The sequence below is a fragment of the Conger conger genome, chromosome 11 (assembly GCF_963514075.1).
Source record: "Conger conger chromosome 11, fConCon1.1, whole genome shotgun sequence".
Lineage (NCBI taxonomy): Eukaryota > Metazoa > Chordata > Actinopteri > Anguilliformes > Congridae > Conger > Conger conger.
The window spans coordinates 26,168,066-26,186,222 of record NC_083770.1 but is presented as its reverse complement, the minus strand read 5'-3'; the positions used below and the strand labels follow the sequence as shown (position 1 = coordinate 26,186,222).

The window sequence follows — 18,157 nt, the reverse complement described above, 5'->3', positions numbered from 1 at the left end:
AAGGCCTAATGCACATTGTCTTATTGTATTTTATGATTGTGTGAGCATAACATTTTTTGTCATTTTGGAAGGTGATGGGGAAATTACAGCAAGTTTTCAGACTGCAGAATGTCATTATATGAGGACCACCATGTCAATACAGACAGCCAAGTCATGGCTCCTCAAGATGGTTCTCTTCTTAAATTTCACACTTGGAAGAGAATGGATACCCAGGGTGCATTTACATGTGACTACCACCAGATGGTATCAAACATAATTGGAACATGTTTATTCCGGCAGTTTATTACGGCGTTTTGCTGTTTGTATTATTTATTTATTTAGCTTGCTATCTATACGCAACACACCGCTATGCTCGGAAATTGCGACAGCTTTGCTGTATTTTGATGTGGAAATTATCAAAGTTGTCTGTTGCAGTCCGAGACCTATGTCTATGTATTCCTTTAATGGTGCTTATAAACTACATCTCAGGTAATCAAAATATATTTCTATTATGGCCCATTTTCAAATATTACCTGATCGTAAGAATAGTGTAGTAAGTTTGAGAACGTTACACACCTGCGCGTGCGCATATCTTGAATTGAGTCCTCTCCTGTCCTGCCCCTCCGCGTCTCTAATTTCAGTTCATGGACACGTCGTTGAACGTGGGAAAAAATGACCGTGATAGCTAGCTAACTTGAACGAAAAAAATTGGGAAAAACATGTCAAAACAGCTCTTTCTGCCGTCGGTGTATTTGCTTACACCTAACTGGTAAGTATTCTCTGCTTACGTCTAACTACCTATGCGATTTCAGCTGGGGTCGACGCCGAATTTCACCAATTTAGCAAGCTAGCTAGCCTGTTTGCTAACATAACATACGGGTCAGCATAACAACAGAATAGCTAGTTAGCTAGCTAGTTGTAGTGTAACCGTACTAGCTAGCTAAAGGGAAGCTACTCAATTTCACATGGAGTTTCCGTGTTTCTAACCGGTGCTATTGAACTAGGCTAGCTGTCTAGCCAATTACCTAGTGCTAGGTGGGAATAGAAGTTATCGTTTTCAGGTAAGTTACTGCAAAGCTAAATAAGAGTCTGATCTGATGGTACTGATCATGCTAGCTACGCCGATAACATCACAGGAAGTTTGACATCTTGAACACCTGAAGGAAAGCGGACACATCATCAGAAAAGCACGTAGGCTAGCTAGCTGGCTGGCTAACATTAGCTTGTAATTTTGCCAGGCAGTGCCCATTTGAAAAAATCGATTTTTCGCAGTCTAGCTGGCTATACATCTGTAAGTCAGCATATTGATTAGCTAACTTCTTGTTATATGAACGTGTACATATTCATTCTATCGGAATATATTCCACGACCATTGTCAAAGACCTGTGTCAGTCTACAGTGGCACAAGGTGCTTTAACCTTGCCGTCTACTTTGTTGTCAAGGCATTTTTTGTGTAAAACTGAGTGAGTGTACCTCGCTTTCCGTGACATACTTTGTTCAGTAGGTAACAATATGAGTCTGTACTGGTGTTTATGGAATAACAAAGCATAAACATAATTTAACTTCAATTGTATCCTTATACTAAACACCAGAACATTAATTCACATTAAAACTTGCATTGAAAAAATAATATTTACTTGACGCCTTTGACAAGAAGCGATGCGTTCTAATTTAAGCACCTTCCTGCCCAGGTTGATCAGGATGATACTCCTAAGAAGTCCATTGAACAGACGGAGACGGTAAGGGTGTTTGGATGCCGACACCTTCAGCCGTGTGTCTCCAATTGGACCTACACATCGGAAGACCTTTAAGCCATGGGAAGGTAGGCAGCGGTCATGTAAAACACCCAGGATAGGACCATTCAAAATACAGCATGAATAGTCTAAACATAAAAAAAAAAAAACATTTTAAAATGCACTGTTTTGCATTACATTACATCAGGCCTGCCCAACCCTGTTCCTTAAGACCATCATGTAGACTCATTTAAATTCTAACAAACCACACCTCATTCAACAGCCAGAGATCCCATTGACCTGCTAATTGGTGGAATTTGTGTGCCAAATTCGGGGTTTGAATGACAACTTACATGATGGTAATCTCCAGCAACAAGATTGTGTGGCCCTATATTATGTTATTAAATGTATTTTATCATGGAAATATTTAAAATGTGTTGAAATGGAGTGTGTGACAGATGTGAATTGTGGAGGTGTGCTGAGCCTGTTGTGTCCTGTCTCTCTCCCAGGATCAGCTTCTCCTGCCTTTTCCCAGCCTCCTGGCACTTCAGCCTGTCCCCTGTGGGGCTCCCCCGCCTCCTGCTGCCCTCCTTCAGGCAGCTGCTGTTCGTGAGCCTGCTGGCAGGACTCCTGGGGCTGCTCTACCTCCTGCTGGTGATGGGCAAGGGCCAGTATAGCTGGGCCAGCCAGGACAACCAGTTTCATAGGTGAAACCTTAGAGATGCTGGAAGACATTACGTTTTTAATACAGTAAAGTGTCCCTATGGCCGCGTGGATTGACTCCGGTTTCCTCCCATAATCCAAAGACAAGCAGGTTAGGGTAATGGGGGAGGGGGGCATTAACAGGCTGTTACTATAAAAGAACATGTATGGTCAGTAAACCTACTATAAATACTACCTATAAATAAAGCTCAATAAATAGACATTATGCGCCAGGGCTAGGTATGGCTAGTTTTCTACTGAATCTTCTGTGGCACCACACAGGGAGAGGACAAACTAGATGCTTATTTGTTGTAAATTCTACTTTTCCATTGTAAGAAAGGTTTGATCGTCTGACCACTGTGGTTTTAATATCTGAGCTGTGGGAGAGAGCTCTGTACTGCACTTCCCTGTACCCTGTTCCCGTGAGGACATTTTACTACACAAAGCCTGAATTGTAATTCATGACAGCAGTACCTTTGCCAGCCTAGTGGCTTGTGAATGGTAATGATAGGCAGATATGTCAAATAAAGGTCAAATTAGAAGACCTTCTCTTTTCCCGTTATGCTCTGCAGATTTTTGTTCTGTGCCTCAGCAGGACGTAGTGTCTCTTCGTTCTTTGTGTTGGCACTGACGTCCTCCGTCTCTCTCACACACACAGGCACTTTGCGCATGTGACCGACATAGACGCCACCGACACCAGCAACCCCGAGCTGAACTACGGCCTGGTGGTGGACTGCGGCAGCAGCGGCTCCCGGGTCTTCGTGTACTGCTGGCCCCGGCACAACGGCAACCCCCACGACCTGCTGGACATCCGGCAGATGAGGGACCAGCACAGGAAGCCCGTGGTCATGAAGATAAAGCCTGGTGAGGTCACCTGCAGGGGGGAAGCAGGGGTTATGTTTCCCACAAAGAACGTAGAGACGAAGTGGCCCGTCAGCGAGCGGGGTGGCCAGTCAAGGGCGGAGGTGGTGTAAATAGGATTTCTGTGCTGCACACACCTTTTGTAAAGTTTGCAGAACCTAGTGGGCTGTTAAAGTTAATATGGCACTCAAGCGTAACTACTGTAAATTCCTACCATCTTCCTTTTCAAACAATCAAAATGGCTGCTATACTATTTGAGCTCCTATTAAAACCATACTAAAATTTTGAAACATTCTACCTTTCATCCTAAGCCAAAACACCTTTGGGATTTGGGTGCAGCTGCTTCATATTGGGCCTGGGACTGAAAGGGCTAAAGTGTTAACGTTAACTTTTAGTGCAAGCAGTCTCTTAAGGCATTCTTTCATCGCAAAATGTGCTGAGTAAATGGAACAACGCTGTTCATTCAAAAATTAACCTTCCCTTTGGAGCGATCCGTTCTTTCCTTCATCTCCATGCAGTTTGTACAGTGAACAATATACTGCTACTAGTGTTTAGAAGAAGCAATTTTTACACAAGCTTTTATGCTCAATTCAACAAGGTTGTTAGGCTGGTGGCTTTGTTGGCGCTCTATTACTTTTTTGTTTCTGCTTGGTAGGCATCTCAGAACTGGCCACAACACCAGAAAAAGCCAGTGATTATATCTACCCTCTGCTGAGCTTTGCTGCCCAGCACATCCCAAAGAGCAAGCACCAGGAGACCCCCCTCTACATCCTCTGCACTGCTGGAATGAGGGTCCTCCCAGAGAGGTATCTGCTACATGCACTACTTCACTCATTTCTCTCACTTATTCAGGTCAGATGTGATTTTTTAAAAGTATTTTTTATCTGTACATGCTTGTTCTGGTAGCCAGGTGAATGCTGTTGACCTCGCACTTTTTTCAGTCAACAGGAAGCGTTGTTGGAGGATTTGCGGACTGACATCCCAGTGCATTTTAACTTCCTGTTTTCCGACTCCCACGTGGAGGTCATATCCGGCAAGCAGGAGGGTGAGTCTTCTTGTTTGAAAGCGGGGCATTAAGCTGTTCGAGAACTGTACGTGCATGTCATCTCCTTCCTGAGGCAGTGCTTAAGACAAGCAGAGTGACTCCGCTTTACTGTGTGAACAGGTGTGTATGCGTGGATCGGGATCAACTTTGTCCTCGGGAGATTCAACCATGTAGACGATGGTAAGTATCTTAAGATCCTGACGATAGCCTTCTTTCTCACACTGCACATATTGTCATGATTTTAAAGTGAAAATGCAAGGACCCTTGCTCTATCTATCTTAATTTTATCTGTTTATTTTCTTCACCCATGTTTTCTTTTACATGACATTATAGTAATTTGGCTGACGCTCTTATCCTGAGTGATGTACGATTTGAATAAGTGCAAATCATAACCAGGGACGATTTCTTCTTTCTTCATGACTCTCTCCTCTCTCCTGGCCTGGCCTCCCCGCCTCTAGAGAACGAGGCGGTGGTTGAGGTGCAGGTCCCCGGCAACGACCAGCAGGAGGCACTAGTGCGCAAACGGACCGCCGGCGTGCTGGACATGGGGGGGGTGTCCACGCAGATTGCGTACGAAGTGCCCAAAACTGTAAGCTTTGCCTCTCCACAGCAGGTTATTATCACCACGATTTCCCTTCTTTTACGTTTCCTTTGGTTTTGTTGCTCACGCCGTTTCCTCCCCCGTCTTCCCTGCCTCTGGTGTATCTCCACCTATCCTGTTCCTCCCCACCCCACCCCACCCACTGTGGGCTGAGTCACTCACTGTGTTGGATGAGCGTTCTGGAAGTCTAAGGTTACGATATGAGTGCTGCATGCCGCAATGGCTTTGAAATGCCAGTGTCACCACATATCCGCTAAATGACTGAGAAAATATGTTGCTGCAGGTGGTAGGAACGTAGTTGAGCAGGTTTTTTTTTTTTTCTTTCTCTAGAGTGATAAAGATTAACATGCTATTTATGGCAGTAGATAAATGAACTGGCATTCTTTTGCATGTTATTACCACATACTGTAGGTATCTCTGCATTCTTCTTTAGTGTCTAATCAGGCATTTCCTTTGTACAGAACCGTCAATTACTGTGATTCATAGACATTCTATTTTTAATGTGAATACCAGGGCTGCAGTGCCAGGTCTTACTAACACTGGGTGGAATTGAACATTAATATGAGTGTAGAGGATCATTATGGAATTAATTCCTCTTACCCGCATGTGCGAATATTGATGAATTTCTTTTTCCAGCTTAAATCTTTTGTGCGTAGCAGCCAATGATAGGTGCCCGTTCACTGAATTTTGGCTTTGGCTGATGGGCGGTGTCCTGCAGGAGGAGGTGGCAAAGAACCTGCTGGCGGAGTTTAACCTGGGCTGCGACGCCCATCGCACCGATCACGTGTACCGCGTCTACGTGTCCACCTTCCTGGGCTTCGGCGGGAACGCCGCTCGCCAGAGATACGAGGAGAACATCGTCGGGAAGACCCTCCTGCGGAACAAGTAAAGCAAACCTTTCAACCCACGTGCTCCTATCCACAAATGCACCAGTCTGTGTCATTCTAGCACGGGGTTATAGGTTTATAACTGCATTTCCCACAAAACCCTGTGAGAGAACCCCGTAGCTTCTCCTCGTGTGATGATACAACCTTCATTTGTGATTTGTCATGTACAAACAAGGAAAAAATTACTCAAGCCAAATTAATAAGGTGTGTATCATAATGGGCTTACAAAGTTGAACGTACAGACCGCCTTCAAGGAACTTAAGGCTGCATTTTGACATTTCTATTCCTGTATATGATGAAGTTTAAGTTAAGCTTTCACTTCTGAATGTACCTATATGAGTTAATAGGCTTAGTCATGGTTTGGCCGGTCCTGAAATACAGATTTTCTTTCCGAGAATGAAATGCGTATATTCCTGAGACTTTGCCTACATTTTGTCTGAAAGGCAGTAGACGTGGATGTTGGTGCATTACTCACTGTGCTGGTTGTGTCTCCAGGCTCCTGGGCCAGCACGTGGGGGAGACGGTGGACTTGCCGTACCTGGACCCCTGCCTGCCCGTGGACCTGCAGGATGAGGTGGGCCCGTCCGGGCAGAGGGTCCATCTCCGGGGCACGGGAGACTTCAACCTCTGCAGGCAGCTGCTGCTGCCCTTCCTCAACCACACCAACGACACACAGTCCTCACTCAACGGCGTCTACCAGCCGCCCATCGACTACCGCAACAGCCAGTTCTACGGCTTCTCTGAGTTCTACTACTGCACCGAGGACGTTCTGCGCATGGGTGGAGGCTACAACGCCACCAAGTACAGCCGTGCTGCCAAGGTATTCTGCCGGGCAACACCTACACCCTACATCCCATCTCTATTTCTAATCCTATCTGTAACACTACAGATAGCTCAAACCTACACGCTGACATTAAGCCTCTGAAAGCCCCCACATCTTTGTCAGATGTGAAGTCTGACTGTGAAATGTGAAGGTATCTACTTCTAGTCAATTCAAGTTTATTTGTGCAGCACATTTCAATACAGTTGCAGCTCAAGTGTGGTTTCACAAAGTACTAAAGTGATAAAACGATAAAACCCAATCATACAGCGTCTCTCTGTCTGGACAATTTACAAACCCTAGTCAGCAACCGCTTTCCAAGATAAAAGTACAATTTTATTGAAAGTCACACCGGCCAGCGTGAAGAAACAAGTTTTCAGTACAGCAACCTTCAACACACTGGTCATATGGCCCGGCTTAAATACCCTTACCTTTGACACACATGTCTATCTTATCTGTGAGGTCCTATCTGTTTCTTACAGGATGACATAGGTTTTGTTCATCAACATTACATTTTTTTAATTTAGCAGATGCTTTTAATCCAAAGCGACTTACAAGTGCATAGGTTCTTCAACAAGTTAAAGCATCACATCCATAACTAGTAAAATACACATGAAGTGTTGTTCTAAACATATAGTCATCATAAGTGCAAATGTGATGCAAATTTTTTTTTTTTTGGGGAGGGGAAGGACTAAGGTACAGTTTGAAAAGGTGTGTTATTAGTCTGTGTCGAAATAGGGGGAGGGATTCTGCTGTCGTGACAGTGGTAGGCAAGTCATTACACCACTGAGGAACCAGAACGAACTGGTTCTTCAGTGGTTCCTTACATGCCTAGCTATGCATGCTGAACCCTTCACAGAAATGATATCAAATGAATACATCCCTATCCGTCACCATCCCAACCCTGCATGGGTACTATACTTAGGGTGTTTTGGGAGAGCACTGTAGCAGTTGAGTGGAGTGGATTTCTGTCATTGTTTTTGTGTGTTCCCTGCAGAGTTACTGCGCCACCCAATGGAGAACCCTGAAAGAGCATTTTGACCGGGGCCTGTACGCCTCCCACGCTGACCTGCACAGGCTCAAGTACGTCTTTTCTGACCGGCCCGACTCTTCTCCTTGTACAGTAGGCCAATCCTGAGTGTGTTGAGTGTCCCCTGTGCGAATGTGACATGTGTGCTCCTTTACTGCCTGCAGGTACCAGTGTTTTAAATCCGCGTGGATGTATGAGGTCTTCCACTCCGGCTTCTCCTTCCCCACCACGTATGAGAACCTGAGGACCGCCCTGCTGGTCTACGACAAGGAGGTGCAGTGGACCCTGGGAGCCATACTTTACAGAACACGCTTCCTTCCTCTGAGGTACAGCGCTATCCTCACTCTTTCACTCTTATTTACACTTCAAATCTTATTTGTAGTACTTTTTTTTGCAAAATAAGACAACATAGCCAATGAGGTGACACAGTTTGACTCCTTTCAAGATGTTTCAATGGGGTTAGAAAATGTAACTTGTAAAGTGAACCGTAACTTAAAACAAGCTAATATTTTATATTTGCTTTTAAGGTTTTAAGACTTACTACAAGACTAATATACTTGTGAAGACCAAAGCCTTTGCATTCTTTGTCATCCTGCCAACCTTGTGCTATATCCATCAAAGGTGTCTGAATATAGCACATTACATATAGTTGACAGAATCTGTTGAGAAACTGAGAGTATTTGGAAGATTTCATGCAGTATATGAAGCGAGGTGTTCCTGTACTATTACAGAGAAGGTTTTTGCCTGTTGAAAATGGACATAGTCATGGTCTCATCCTTGTTTTCTCTACTTCCTCCTCTTTCATTTGCTCTCTCTCTCTCACTTGCTTTTCTCTCTCTATCCTCCCTTCTTTACATTTTCACTGTTCTTTCTCTCCTTGTTTGTCCTGCTTTCTCCTCTCTCGCCCTCTCCTCAGGGACATTCAGCAGGAGATCCTGAAGGGGGCGCACTCGCACTGGCGCCGCAGCTTCTCCTTCGTCAACAACCACTACCTTTTCCTGGCCTGCTTCCTGGTGGTGGTGCTGTCCATCCTGCTGTACCTGCTGCGGCTGCGTCGCTTCCACCGGCGCATGAACCAGCGCAGCATCACCACCACCTCCTCTTCATCCTCCTCTTCCTCCGTGCAGTGGGCCGAGCAGGGCCTGGCCTCGCCCTCCGTCCTCGTCACACTCTAGCCTGCGGACCGGAGGAGCCGCCATGTCAAGGCCTTCGGTCAAAAGGCGGGCCCAGACCGCTCGCTTGAGGCCCCACGGGACTGGATTGGAGACCCCGGCAAACTGGGGGAGGGGGGTTCTCCTTGTGTGAAATGAGCTGGGGCAGTGACGTGTTTTTTGAACGGAATCTCGGGTTTAAAAGATTAGACTGCTGCACAGCTGTGGTCGCGGCCTTTACTGTAATTAAGCAATGAGATTTTTAATGATTTCTTTCGTTGTTTTTGTCCTGTGTTAATTTATTTTTTGTCAATCATGTTTGCCTTTTTAAAAATACGAAGGAGGCTCTGAGAGTGCAAGGGGTGGTTGAGGTCGGGGCTTTCTCATTGGGGCCACACAGGAACCGGTCCTTGATGGTGGAGATGGCTGGTTTTCCGTTTGGGTCCCCTGAGTGACGCTGCCAAAGAGAGTGCTGTAGGAATGTTGAAGTATCTTGACTGAAACGGCATTTTTACTGGACATGCATCCCCTGGTACTGCCACTAGGTGGCAATCTCTCCACTCCGATACACTTAAATGACACAGTGCAAAGCACTGTTACATTTACCCCTTTCATTAAAGCCGTGCACGGCGAGAGGGTCCTAAGAATCCTGTATTCTTGATGTGAGCATGAGCTCCGGAGCGAAAAGTCAAACTCTGCATGAGCGTTGCTGGTTTAGCATGTCATAATGGATGGTCAAAATAATCAGAACTGTGTGAATACTGTGCTGTGATCCATCCCGAATGTCGGTGTAGAAACCCTGGACATAGGAAGCGAATCTACCGTATTTCAAGCACGTTCCACTTTCGGACTACTCCCGTCAACCTGAGACTACAGGGAAGTCTGTCGCGGAAGAGCCACGTCGGTGCCTGTTGTAGGTGTGTGTGGCGGGAGGAAGCGCCGTCATATCGCAAGCGGGAACCAGAGGCTCGGAGTCCCTTCCGTCTCGCGTTTTTAGCGTATCTTTTTAACATTGTAAAAGGTCTGCGAACAATGGATAGTGTACACAAGCTGTTGCCAAGAACTGCCTTTGTGGTGAAAGTCTGTTTTTTCTTATTCTTTTTTTCTTTTTGTAACAGAATTTTCATTCTAGTGTCTTTTTTCCATCAGCTGTACAGGTAGCATTTCTCAGTGGTCTCAGACTTGTTACACGGAGGGCTGTGTACAAGCAGGTTTTCATTCCAATTAATGCTGCCTTAATTGATTCCAATTCCTCATTCAGCCATATGCATTTAACTGCATTAAAGCACAGAATAAAAACAACTTAGACAACGCTAAGAACATATTTCACTTTATATGCAGTATGCAAAACTACAGCCCTAATTCACCAAATTGATATAATTATATAATCAAGGTCTTCGGCTGGATTAAAAGCCAGCATACACACGGACCTCCGTGGCATCAGTTTAAGACCACTGCTCTGAACAAAAACAGTGCAATAAGTTTTCATTGTGGTCTTATCACTGTGGAGGGCGTCTCCCACTGACGTCGGCTTTCAGCGAGACTGAGGGCCTGAGCGCTTATGGGCAGGTTGGATGTGGAGGTCTGTGCCTTGTGCCAGTAGGTTTGTGGTAATTGTAGGGGGAAGCAGATATCAGGTGGAGACTTCTCTGTAATCTCTTGCAAACACCCAGCTTCATTTTTAGAAGCTGTGGTGTCAATGCTGTATGCACATAGTTTGTGAAAGACAAGATGCCATATTTATAACATGTACAGAAAACAGTTTATGGTTGCACGAAGGAGTGTCATTGGTAATATTGCTGACAATCTTGTTGCTGTTTAAAGAAATAAAAGAAAGTCCACTGCTTTTAGTCTTTCCGGTCCTTTCCATTCTGTTTCACACAGTAGAAGACAAATCAAATTGACTACATTTGTAGTCTTTACTGAAAAAGTAACTTTTGTAACTTTCCCGTTTGCTGTTTAAATGCAAATAGAGTGCAATGATAATGTAAAGATGAGGGCAATTTGGTTAAGGGTTTTTTTATTTTTTATTATTATTATTTTAAATAATTTTATACGTGGAACCTTGCTCATATACTTAACATGTAATGGCAGCTTTCTTGTAAGGCAAATTCCTGCAATTGTTTTTGAAAGATTTATTTATTGCTACATAAAAAATACTATCAACACTGGTTGGGAGAACATAGTGGTTGCATTTAATGAAACTATTGTGTAAAGAACAGAGCTCTTCGGAATGATTTGTGTTTCCATTCCTGCAGGTGGAAGGATTGGTTTCATTTGCTATTTCCCCTGGATTACTGTTACATAGCAAACAAGCAGTTTAACTGTTGTCATGAACAGTGCCTGGCTGCTTGTCTGATGACCCCTGTAATCGGCTCGCTTCACATGAACCACTGCATAACGGGCTGGTTTGGTGCATGCTATGCCAAAATAAAGTCAAGTAGTAATGATAACCCCTTAGTTCTTTAATCAAATGACAAATCACCGAAACTGACAATATATCAGTTTCTGGACAGGAGGAAATGAAATATAACCTCTTATTCTACTTGAGTTTGTATTTTTACAAAAATCTCAGGCAGGCATACCAACTCTGTGATAAAATATTTTCAAACATTCATTTTAAGCCTAATGAACAGTCAATTCTGTTAAAGGGTGTGGTTTGATTTTGAATGGGAGTGATGTATTGGGTGAAAAGGGAAAAATGTATTTATTGTCTCTGTCTCAGTGAAGAGGCGGAAATTGCAGAGGAGATTGCGAGGCCATCTTCTGGTGATGTGCGGCCTGGGTAAACAAGCAAACGCATATTTATGGTCGTCACGGTCAGGGTTTACAAGCCCCCGGTGGTGAGGGGGGCAGATGTGGGAGGATGTCCGTCAGGCACGGCTCGCCACTGACGGCCGCTAATGACCTCCTCCTGCTCCCGCCGGTAGCCGCTTTCTCATTAGAGAGCGTGTTAGCGCTGTGCCCTGTCCCTCTGCCGCTGGGTGGCCCTGTTTTGGGTGCGCGGCGGGGGTTTGTTTTTAATCTGCGGCCCAGCTCCTGTGCGTGTGTCGGGTTTCGGGCCTGCCCTGACGTAGCTGCTGACGGACGAGCCAGACAGGAGCCAGGCCCCCCCGGGGGAGGGGCAGCCGAGGAGAAGCAGGGCCCCAGGAGGAGGTGGGAATGATGGGACGCGAGCACCCCCTCTCCTTACATCCCACCGTTCTTTAGGAGACGTTTTTATTGCCTCTGCTTTGAATCTTAACAGTGGGGTTTTTGGGTGAGTATTCCCTGGCAGAGGGAGAATAGAGGGGAAATCCCTCTGTTCACTGGGCTTTTCAAACCTCTGATTCCTGAGTGTCAGGTTGAACTGAAACAACAGCATTTATCTGGTCAGGCAGGAGGGGCTGTGCGGCAGTAGAGTAAGGGTGTCGTTAATCCAGTGAGCTGTGGGCTCGAGACGAGTGCTGTCACAGCTGGCTCCGTAACCACGATCCCTGTCCTGTCTCAGAATCTCTCCTCCATCAGTCCAATCACAGACGTCACGCAACCCACCCCCCAAACAGCATTTGTCATGGCATGTCTTTCAAACTCTCATTGGCCCCAAGGTGAAAAGGCGCACACAAAAGAGAAAACTCATGTCAATATACTCTCTCCCTCACTTTCTCTATTCACAGACTACTGATTGCCACTGCCAGGCCTCTCTGTAGGCATGAGTCACTGCACTCTGCATTCACCCACCACACACTGCCAAACCCTGCTCACTCCACAATGCCATAAGCTCCCATGTAAATAAACGATGACCTGGATTCAGAAGTCATTATATCTGGTTGTAACAGTGACAGAAAATAATTTGAAGTGTTTCTCTTTCTCAATGCAAACGCAAGTTTTTCCATTCATTTTGGTAAATACTCAACTGCATTTGTGAAGAAATGTTTTTATTTTTATTTACTTGAGTGTTGGAGTTGAGGTAAGATATGGATCAAGTCCATGCCTATGGCAAAGCGCAGAATTAATTGTATAGTCAGTCACAGTGACCCCCAGTGTTCTTTGAGCTGTGATTCAAAATTAATCTTCCCTTTATTTCCCCATTCCAACGTTTTTCTCCAGCAGGTGGCACTGTGCTGCAGATACTGCTTTTAACAGACAGTGAAGTTGTTCCCTCTTGAAAGTTTTAATTGTTTACATTTTCATTGGATCCCTGCACCAGATAGCTTGTTAAAGCAAAATGATTGTCTTTTTACCAACCTGTACTCTTGCTATTCATTCATAAGAATATAAATAGAAATGTTTAAGATTTTTTAAAATACATTTAATTTATTTTACATTTTGATATTGTGATTGTGTGTTCCATACATTACAAGTTAATATGTTTATTTTTGTCACAATATTTCTGCATCTAATTTTTAAACTGTGTGTGTTCTCTTATGGAATTAATTAGATGCAGCATTTGATTGGCATTAAGTGTCTTTTGTAAAGGTGCGTAGCTGAAAGGCTCTTCCCGTCGCTGACTCAGTGACCTCTGTCTCTCCAGGGGGCCCTCTGGCTCTCAGTGGGAAGTTCAGGAGTGTTGGTGCAGCTGCTGGGAAAGTCCTCCACCTGAGAAAGCAGTGCAGAGAGCCAGGAAAGGGGAGAAATTGAGTTCAAGCTGTTGAATTAGTACAGCCCGGGACATGGTATTGAGTCATTTCAGAGGGGGCTTTCTTATTGGGAGATAACACTGAGCTATTAGCAAAATGGCTTGGATCTTGGAATCTGTTGTTACAATCCCTATAAATATAGTTCTGTCTCACTTCCGGGTATGTAGCTGATTCATCAGTTTGTTTCAGAAGACTGTTCTTGGCTTGGTGACAGGGTTGAAAGTCAGCACCCTAGATCTGACACTGCTGGATCCATTTATGTCTGTCTCAACAAGTACATGATTCTTTGAACAAACAATTGCCATATTCAACTATTTTTGTGTTGACCAAATGGGCATACATTCCCATTTGTCGAAAATAGTCAAAAATATTGATACATCTTTGGCTAGTGGTACAATACTGTATGTATATATGTCCAGTGCTTCTCAAGGAAATAACAACATGTAGTCTTGAGAGATTGTCGGATCAGCAGAAATGTGACAAGGTCTACTCCTGCCCCAGTCAGGATCAGGATGTGTGGGGATTGGTGGAGCTGCGCTACGTCTGGTATGCAGGCGATGTCTCAGTCATCTGCACACCACTGCCAGAGCTGTGGCGTGAGCTGTGAGAAATGGCATCAGCTGGCTGTCTGCCCTGAACCCAAGGCCACAGCCCTGTCAGCCTACCCAGACTACTCCGGAGAGGCTGCAAGAGGATGAGGCTCAGCTTCTCCTTCTAGAAGAGCATCTCACATCTCCAGTCAATGAGCTCTGGCAGGCTCTGCAGACAAGGGTCCTCCACAGCCTGCCCCCCCCTTCCCACGAGGGTCCCTCTCCTGGGGCTCTGTGACCAGTGGCCCTGCTCAGGGGTTTTACCAGAGCCTGCTGCCCTGCCACCCCACCACCCTGACGAGGGGAGCTGCAGGAGCCTTCTGAAGTTCAACTCCAAAGCAGCTTGGACAGTGACGTTTCACCTCCACTGTCCATACACTGCCCTCATAATTGGACAAAGACCCATAATTTATTTGCCTATATATTGTCTGATTATGATAAAGGACATTTTTATTCATTTTGGTTTCACCATGTAGAAATTACAGCAGTGTTTATACATACTCTCCCCTTTTCAGGGCACCATAGTGTTTAGGACGCAGCAATGTGTGAATCAAAGTCATCATGTTTAGTATTTTGTTGCATATCCTTTGACTGCTTGAAGTCTGCGATTCATGGACATCAACAGTTGTCTTCTCAGGTGATGCTCTGCCAGGCCTGGCCCCTAAGGTTTTCTCTTCAGCATATGAAAGGCATGTTCAATTGTGTTTGACTGGTGATTGACTTGTCCAGGTGATTGACTTGATTGATTTTAGCTTTGAAAAACTCCTTTCTTGCTTCCTTTGCCCACCACCATGTTTCATAAATGAGATGGTCTGCTTTGGATCTTAGGCAGTTCCTTCTCTCCTCCATACTTTGCTCTTGCCATCTCTCTGATATAAGTTAATCTTCATCTCATCTGTCCACAAGGGCCTTTTCCCAGAACTGTGGCTGCTCTTTTAAATACCTCTTGGCAACTTGTAACCTGCCATCTTGTTTTTGCAGCTAACCAGTGATTTTTGCATCTTGCAGTGTAGCCTCTGTATTTATGTTCAGTCTTTTGCGGACAGTGGTCATTGACAAATCCGCACCTGACTCCTGAAGAGTTTTTCTGATCTGTCGGACAGGTGTTTGGGGATTTTTTTTATTATGGAGAGAATTATTCTGTCATCAGCTGTGGAGGTCTTCCTTGACCTGCCAGTCCCTTTGCAATGAGTAATTCTTCTTAATTATGTTCCAATCAGCTGATTTTGGTAAGTCTAAGGTTTGGCCGATATCTCTCGCCATTTTGTTCTTGTTTTTCAGTCTCATAATGGCTTCTTTGACTTTAATTGGCACAACATTATGGTGCCCTGAAATGGGGGGGGGCTGTAATTTGTACATGGTGGAACCAAAATGTATCTGAGAATGCGCCCTTTAACCACATGTTATTTGTGTGATTCCAAACATAAAATTGTGGCAAACTGAGGCATAATGGGTCCAAAACACTGTATTGCCATATTAAAAATGACATTTAATCTTATTTTTTTACACACTATTTTTTTTAACACTTTCTTATGGCACATGCTACCTGTGACCACCACAATATACACTCAGTAAGCACTATTATTAGGTATTTATTTGACTTATTTTTTAGACCTATTGCTCTTCTGCTGCTGTAGCCGAACCACTTAGACTTAGCGGATTGACACGTTGGGTGTTCAGAGATGCTCTTCTTCATACCACAGTTATAATACGTGGTTAATTGCATTACTGTCACCTTCCCATTCCTGTCAGCTTCAACCAGTCTGGCCCTTCTCCTCTGACCTCTCTCATCACTGGATGTTTTTTGTTTTTCGCACCATTCTCTGCAACTCTTGAGACTGTTGTGCATGAAAATCCCGGGAGATCAGCAGTTTCTGAGATACTCAAACACCCTGTCTGGCACAGAAAATCATTCCATGGTCAAAGTCACATTTCTTCGCCATTCTGACATTTGGTCTGAAAAACAGCTGAACCTCCACCACATCTGCATGCTTTTGTGCGTTGAGTTGCTGCCACATGATTGGCTGATTAAATAATTGCATTAACAAGCTGGTGTACAGGTCTACCTAATAAAGTGGTCACTGAGAGTATATGCTCAATATATATATATATATATATATATATATATATATATATATATATATATATATATATATGTTTGCTTAATTGTAGTTAAACATTATAAAATTAATCTGTTCATGTACAGCCTCTGGAAACATAGCCTTGCATAGAAATCCCCGAAAAGGGAACTATTCCATTAAGAAGAATGTACAGTCTGTAAGCATTTGGACATGGTACAATTTCTGTTCTTTTGGCTCTGTACTCCAGCACATAGGATTTTAAATGAAACAATAAATATGAGGCTAAAGTGCAGTGCATGATTTTAACCTCATATTTCAAAAATTTAAAATCCAATGTGCTGTAGTACAGAGCCAAAAGAACAGAAATTGTGCCACTGTTCAAATAGACTCCACTGTAATGTTCAACAATGGAAAAACCTACTTGGTGTGTGATAAGTTGGTGCGTGATAATTAAAGCACTTTCCCTAATTTCTTAGGAAAAGTTGAAACAACCTAACAGTAGTTTGAGAAAATAATCAATGGGAAGTTAATTGGTTATTATCATTACAAACACCCCTGGAATACTTTAAATCGATTCAATTACAATAGAATGCACATGTTTTAGAAGCCATCTTCTTTCATTTGACCATCTTCTGGAGACATTTATTTGATTCATGAACTGAAATAAAGCGTACAGCCATGGAAAACCCTGAAGAAATGATATAACATGCACCAGGGTGTTAGACCCTTGTAAGGTGAAGGATGAGGTTGCAGATTCACGCAGTGCTATCATAATTCTCTCTCGACCTCATGTGCCTTTGTTACCTTTCAATAGGCAGATGTTGCATGATTAGAGAGCCACAGCCCTGCTAATCTATGGAACACACCCCAAAATATGCTCACCCAAATTTTCTGCCTTGGTTACACCCAGACTGATTCTGCTCCATCCAGATGAAATGTGGAAGCCTTGTGATATACAAGGCAGTCCATACAGTATGTATTGGACAGTGGTACAATTTATGTTCTTTTGGTTCTGTACAGGTGCATCTGAAAAAATTATTTCCATAATTCAATTCAAAAAGTGAAACTTTCATATATTCTAAATTCATTACAGATGAAGTGAAATATTTCAAGTCTTTTTCTCAGCTCAGCTCCAGTATATCAAAATATTAGAATATTACATAAGACCAATCAAAAAAAGGATTTATAATACAGAAATGTTGACCTTCTTAAAAGTATGTTAATTTATGCACTCATTAATTGGTTGGGGCTCCTTTTGTACAAATTACAGCATCAATGTGGTGTGGCATGGAGGCAATCAGCCTGTGACACTGCTGAGGTGTTATGGAAGCCCAAGTTGCTTTGATAGCGACCCTGTAGTCGCTCGCATACACACTAGCATCATCAAAAGATACACATGTATATCTTCATTGTAGACTATACAGGCCAGAAACACATCTGCATCTATGTTGATAGATAGCAATAAGTGCAGAGAGAACCACTTTACTGGTGGACATTTGTAGCTTTCTACTGTATGTATAACTGTTAGCACAGAGGAATGGTTATCGATTTAATTTGAGTCAGATAATTGAGATGCCATGTAATTAATCCTTAATATTACGTTTTTGTCTGTGTCAGACTTTAAAACTTCACTTCAGACTTTGCTTTGCTATGTTTTTATCACTCACGTTAGTCGTAACTGGATAATTAAATAAGGGATAACAACAATTTGAACTATCCAATAATAATTTGGCTCTGTCCCATCACTTTAGTGTGGACCATTCAGGTTCAGTGGGTTACATACATTCACCAAAGCATGCTCATCATTCTGAACGGTATGTAGTGTTCAGATTATGGCCTGAAAGAAAGGAACAGCGTAAACTTGTTCAAGGTACAATATTATATTGCTCCCAAGAATGCTGCTGTCCTGTCCTCCAACATCAAAGTCACACACAAAGTCACACACTTATTGGCCAGCAATCTATAATAACCTCTTATAGACTTTGTCTCTGGAGAGACACTATTGTCATCTTATGACCCCCCACACACCTTAACAACTCAGTATCACCCAATCAGGGC

At 43.7% G+C, this 18,157-nt stretch overlaps 1 protein-coding gene across 2 annotated transcripts; it reads left to right on the top strand.

Annotated features, from left to right (window-relative positions):
• Window positions 1-602: 602 nt before the first annotated feature.
• On the top strand, window positions 603-10,655 carry entpd4 (ectonucleoside triphosphate diphosphohydrolase 4). Of its 2 annotated transcripts, none has more exons than XM_061261577.1 (13): window positions 603-748; window positions 1,671-1,801; window positions 2,222-2,419; window positions 3,073-3,278; window positions 3,931-4,081; window positions 4,217-4,320; window positions 4,441-4,500; window positions 4,779-4,909; window positions 5,640-5,806; window positions 6,304-6,628; window positions 7,626-7,711; window positions 7,823-7,984; window positions 8,575-10,655. In XM_061261577.1, the coding sequence occupies exons 2-13, from the start codon at window positions 1,794-1,796 to the stop codon at window positions 8,831-8,833; spliced, it is 1,857 nt and encodes a 618-aa protein (XP_061117561.1). In that variant the 5' UTR covers window positions 603-748; window positions 1,671-1,793; the 3' UTR covers window positions 8,834-10,655. The 2 variants fall into 2 exon arrangements, with proteins under 2 accessions (XP_061117561.1, XP_061117560.1); XM_061261576.1 differs by having other exon boundaries at window positions 4,779-4,933.
• The last annotated feature ends 7,502 nt before the right edge of the window (window positions 10,656-18,157 follow it).

What these genes read in the sequence shown, in the direction of transcription:
- entpd4 (XM_061261576.1), top strand. An exon ending in CATATCCGGCAAGCAGGAGG is followed by an intron (nt 4,321 to 4,440) that starts GTGAGTCTTCTT and finishes CTGTGTGAACAG; the next exon opens with GTGTGTATGCGTGGATCGGG. An exon ending in AGTACAGCCGTGCTGCCAAG is followed by an intron (nt 6,629 to 7,625) that starts GTATTCTGCCGG and finishes TGTTCCCTGCAG; the next exon opens with AGTTACTGCGCCACCCAATG.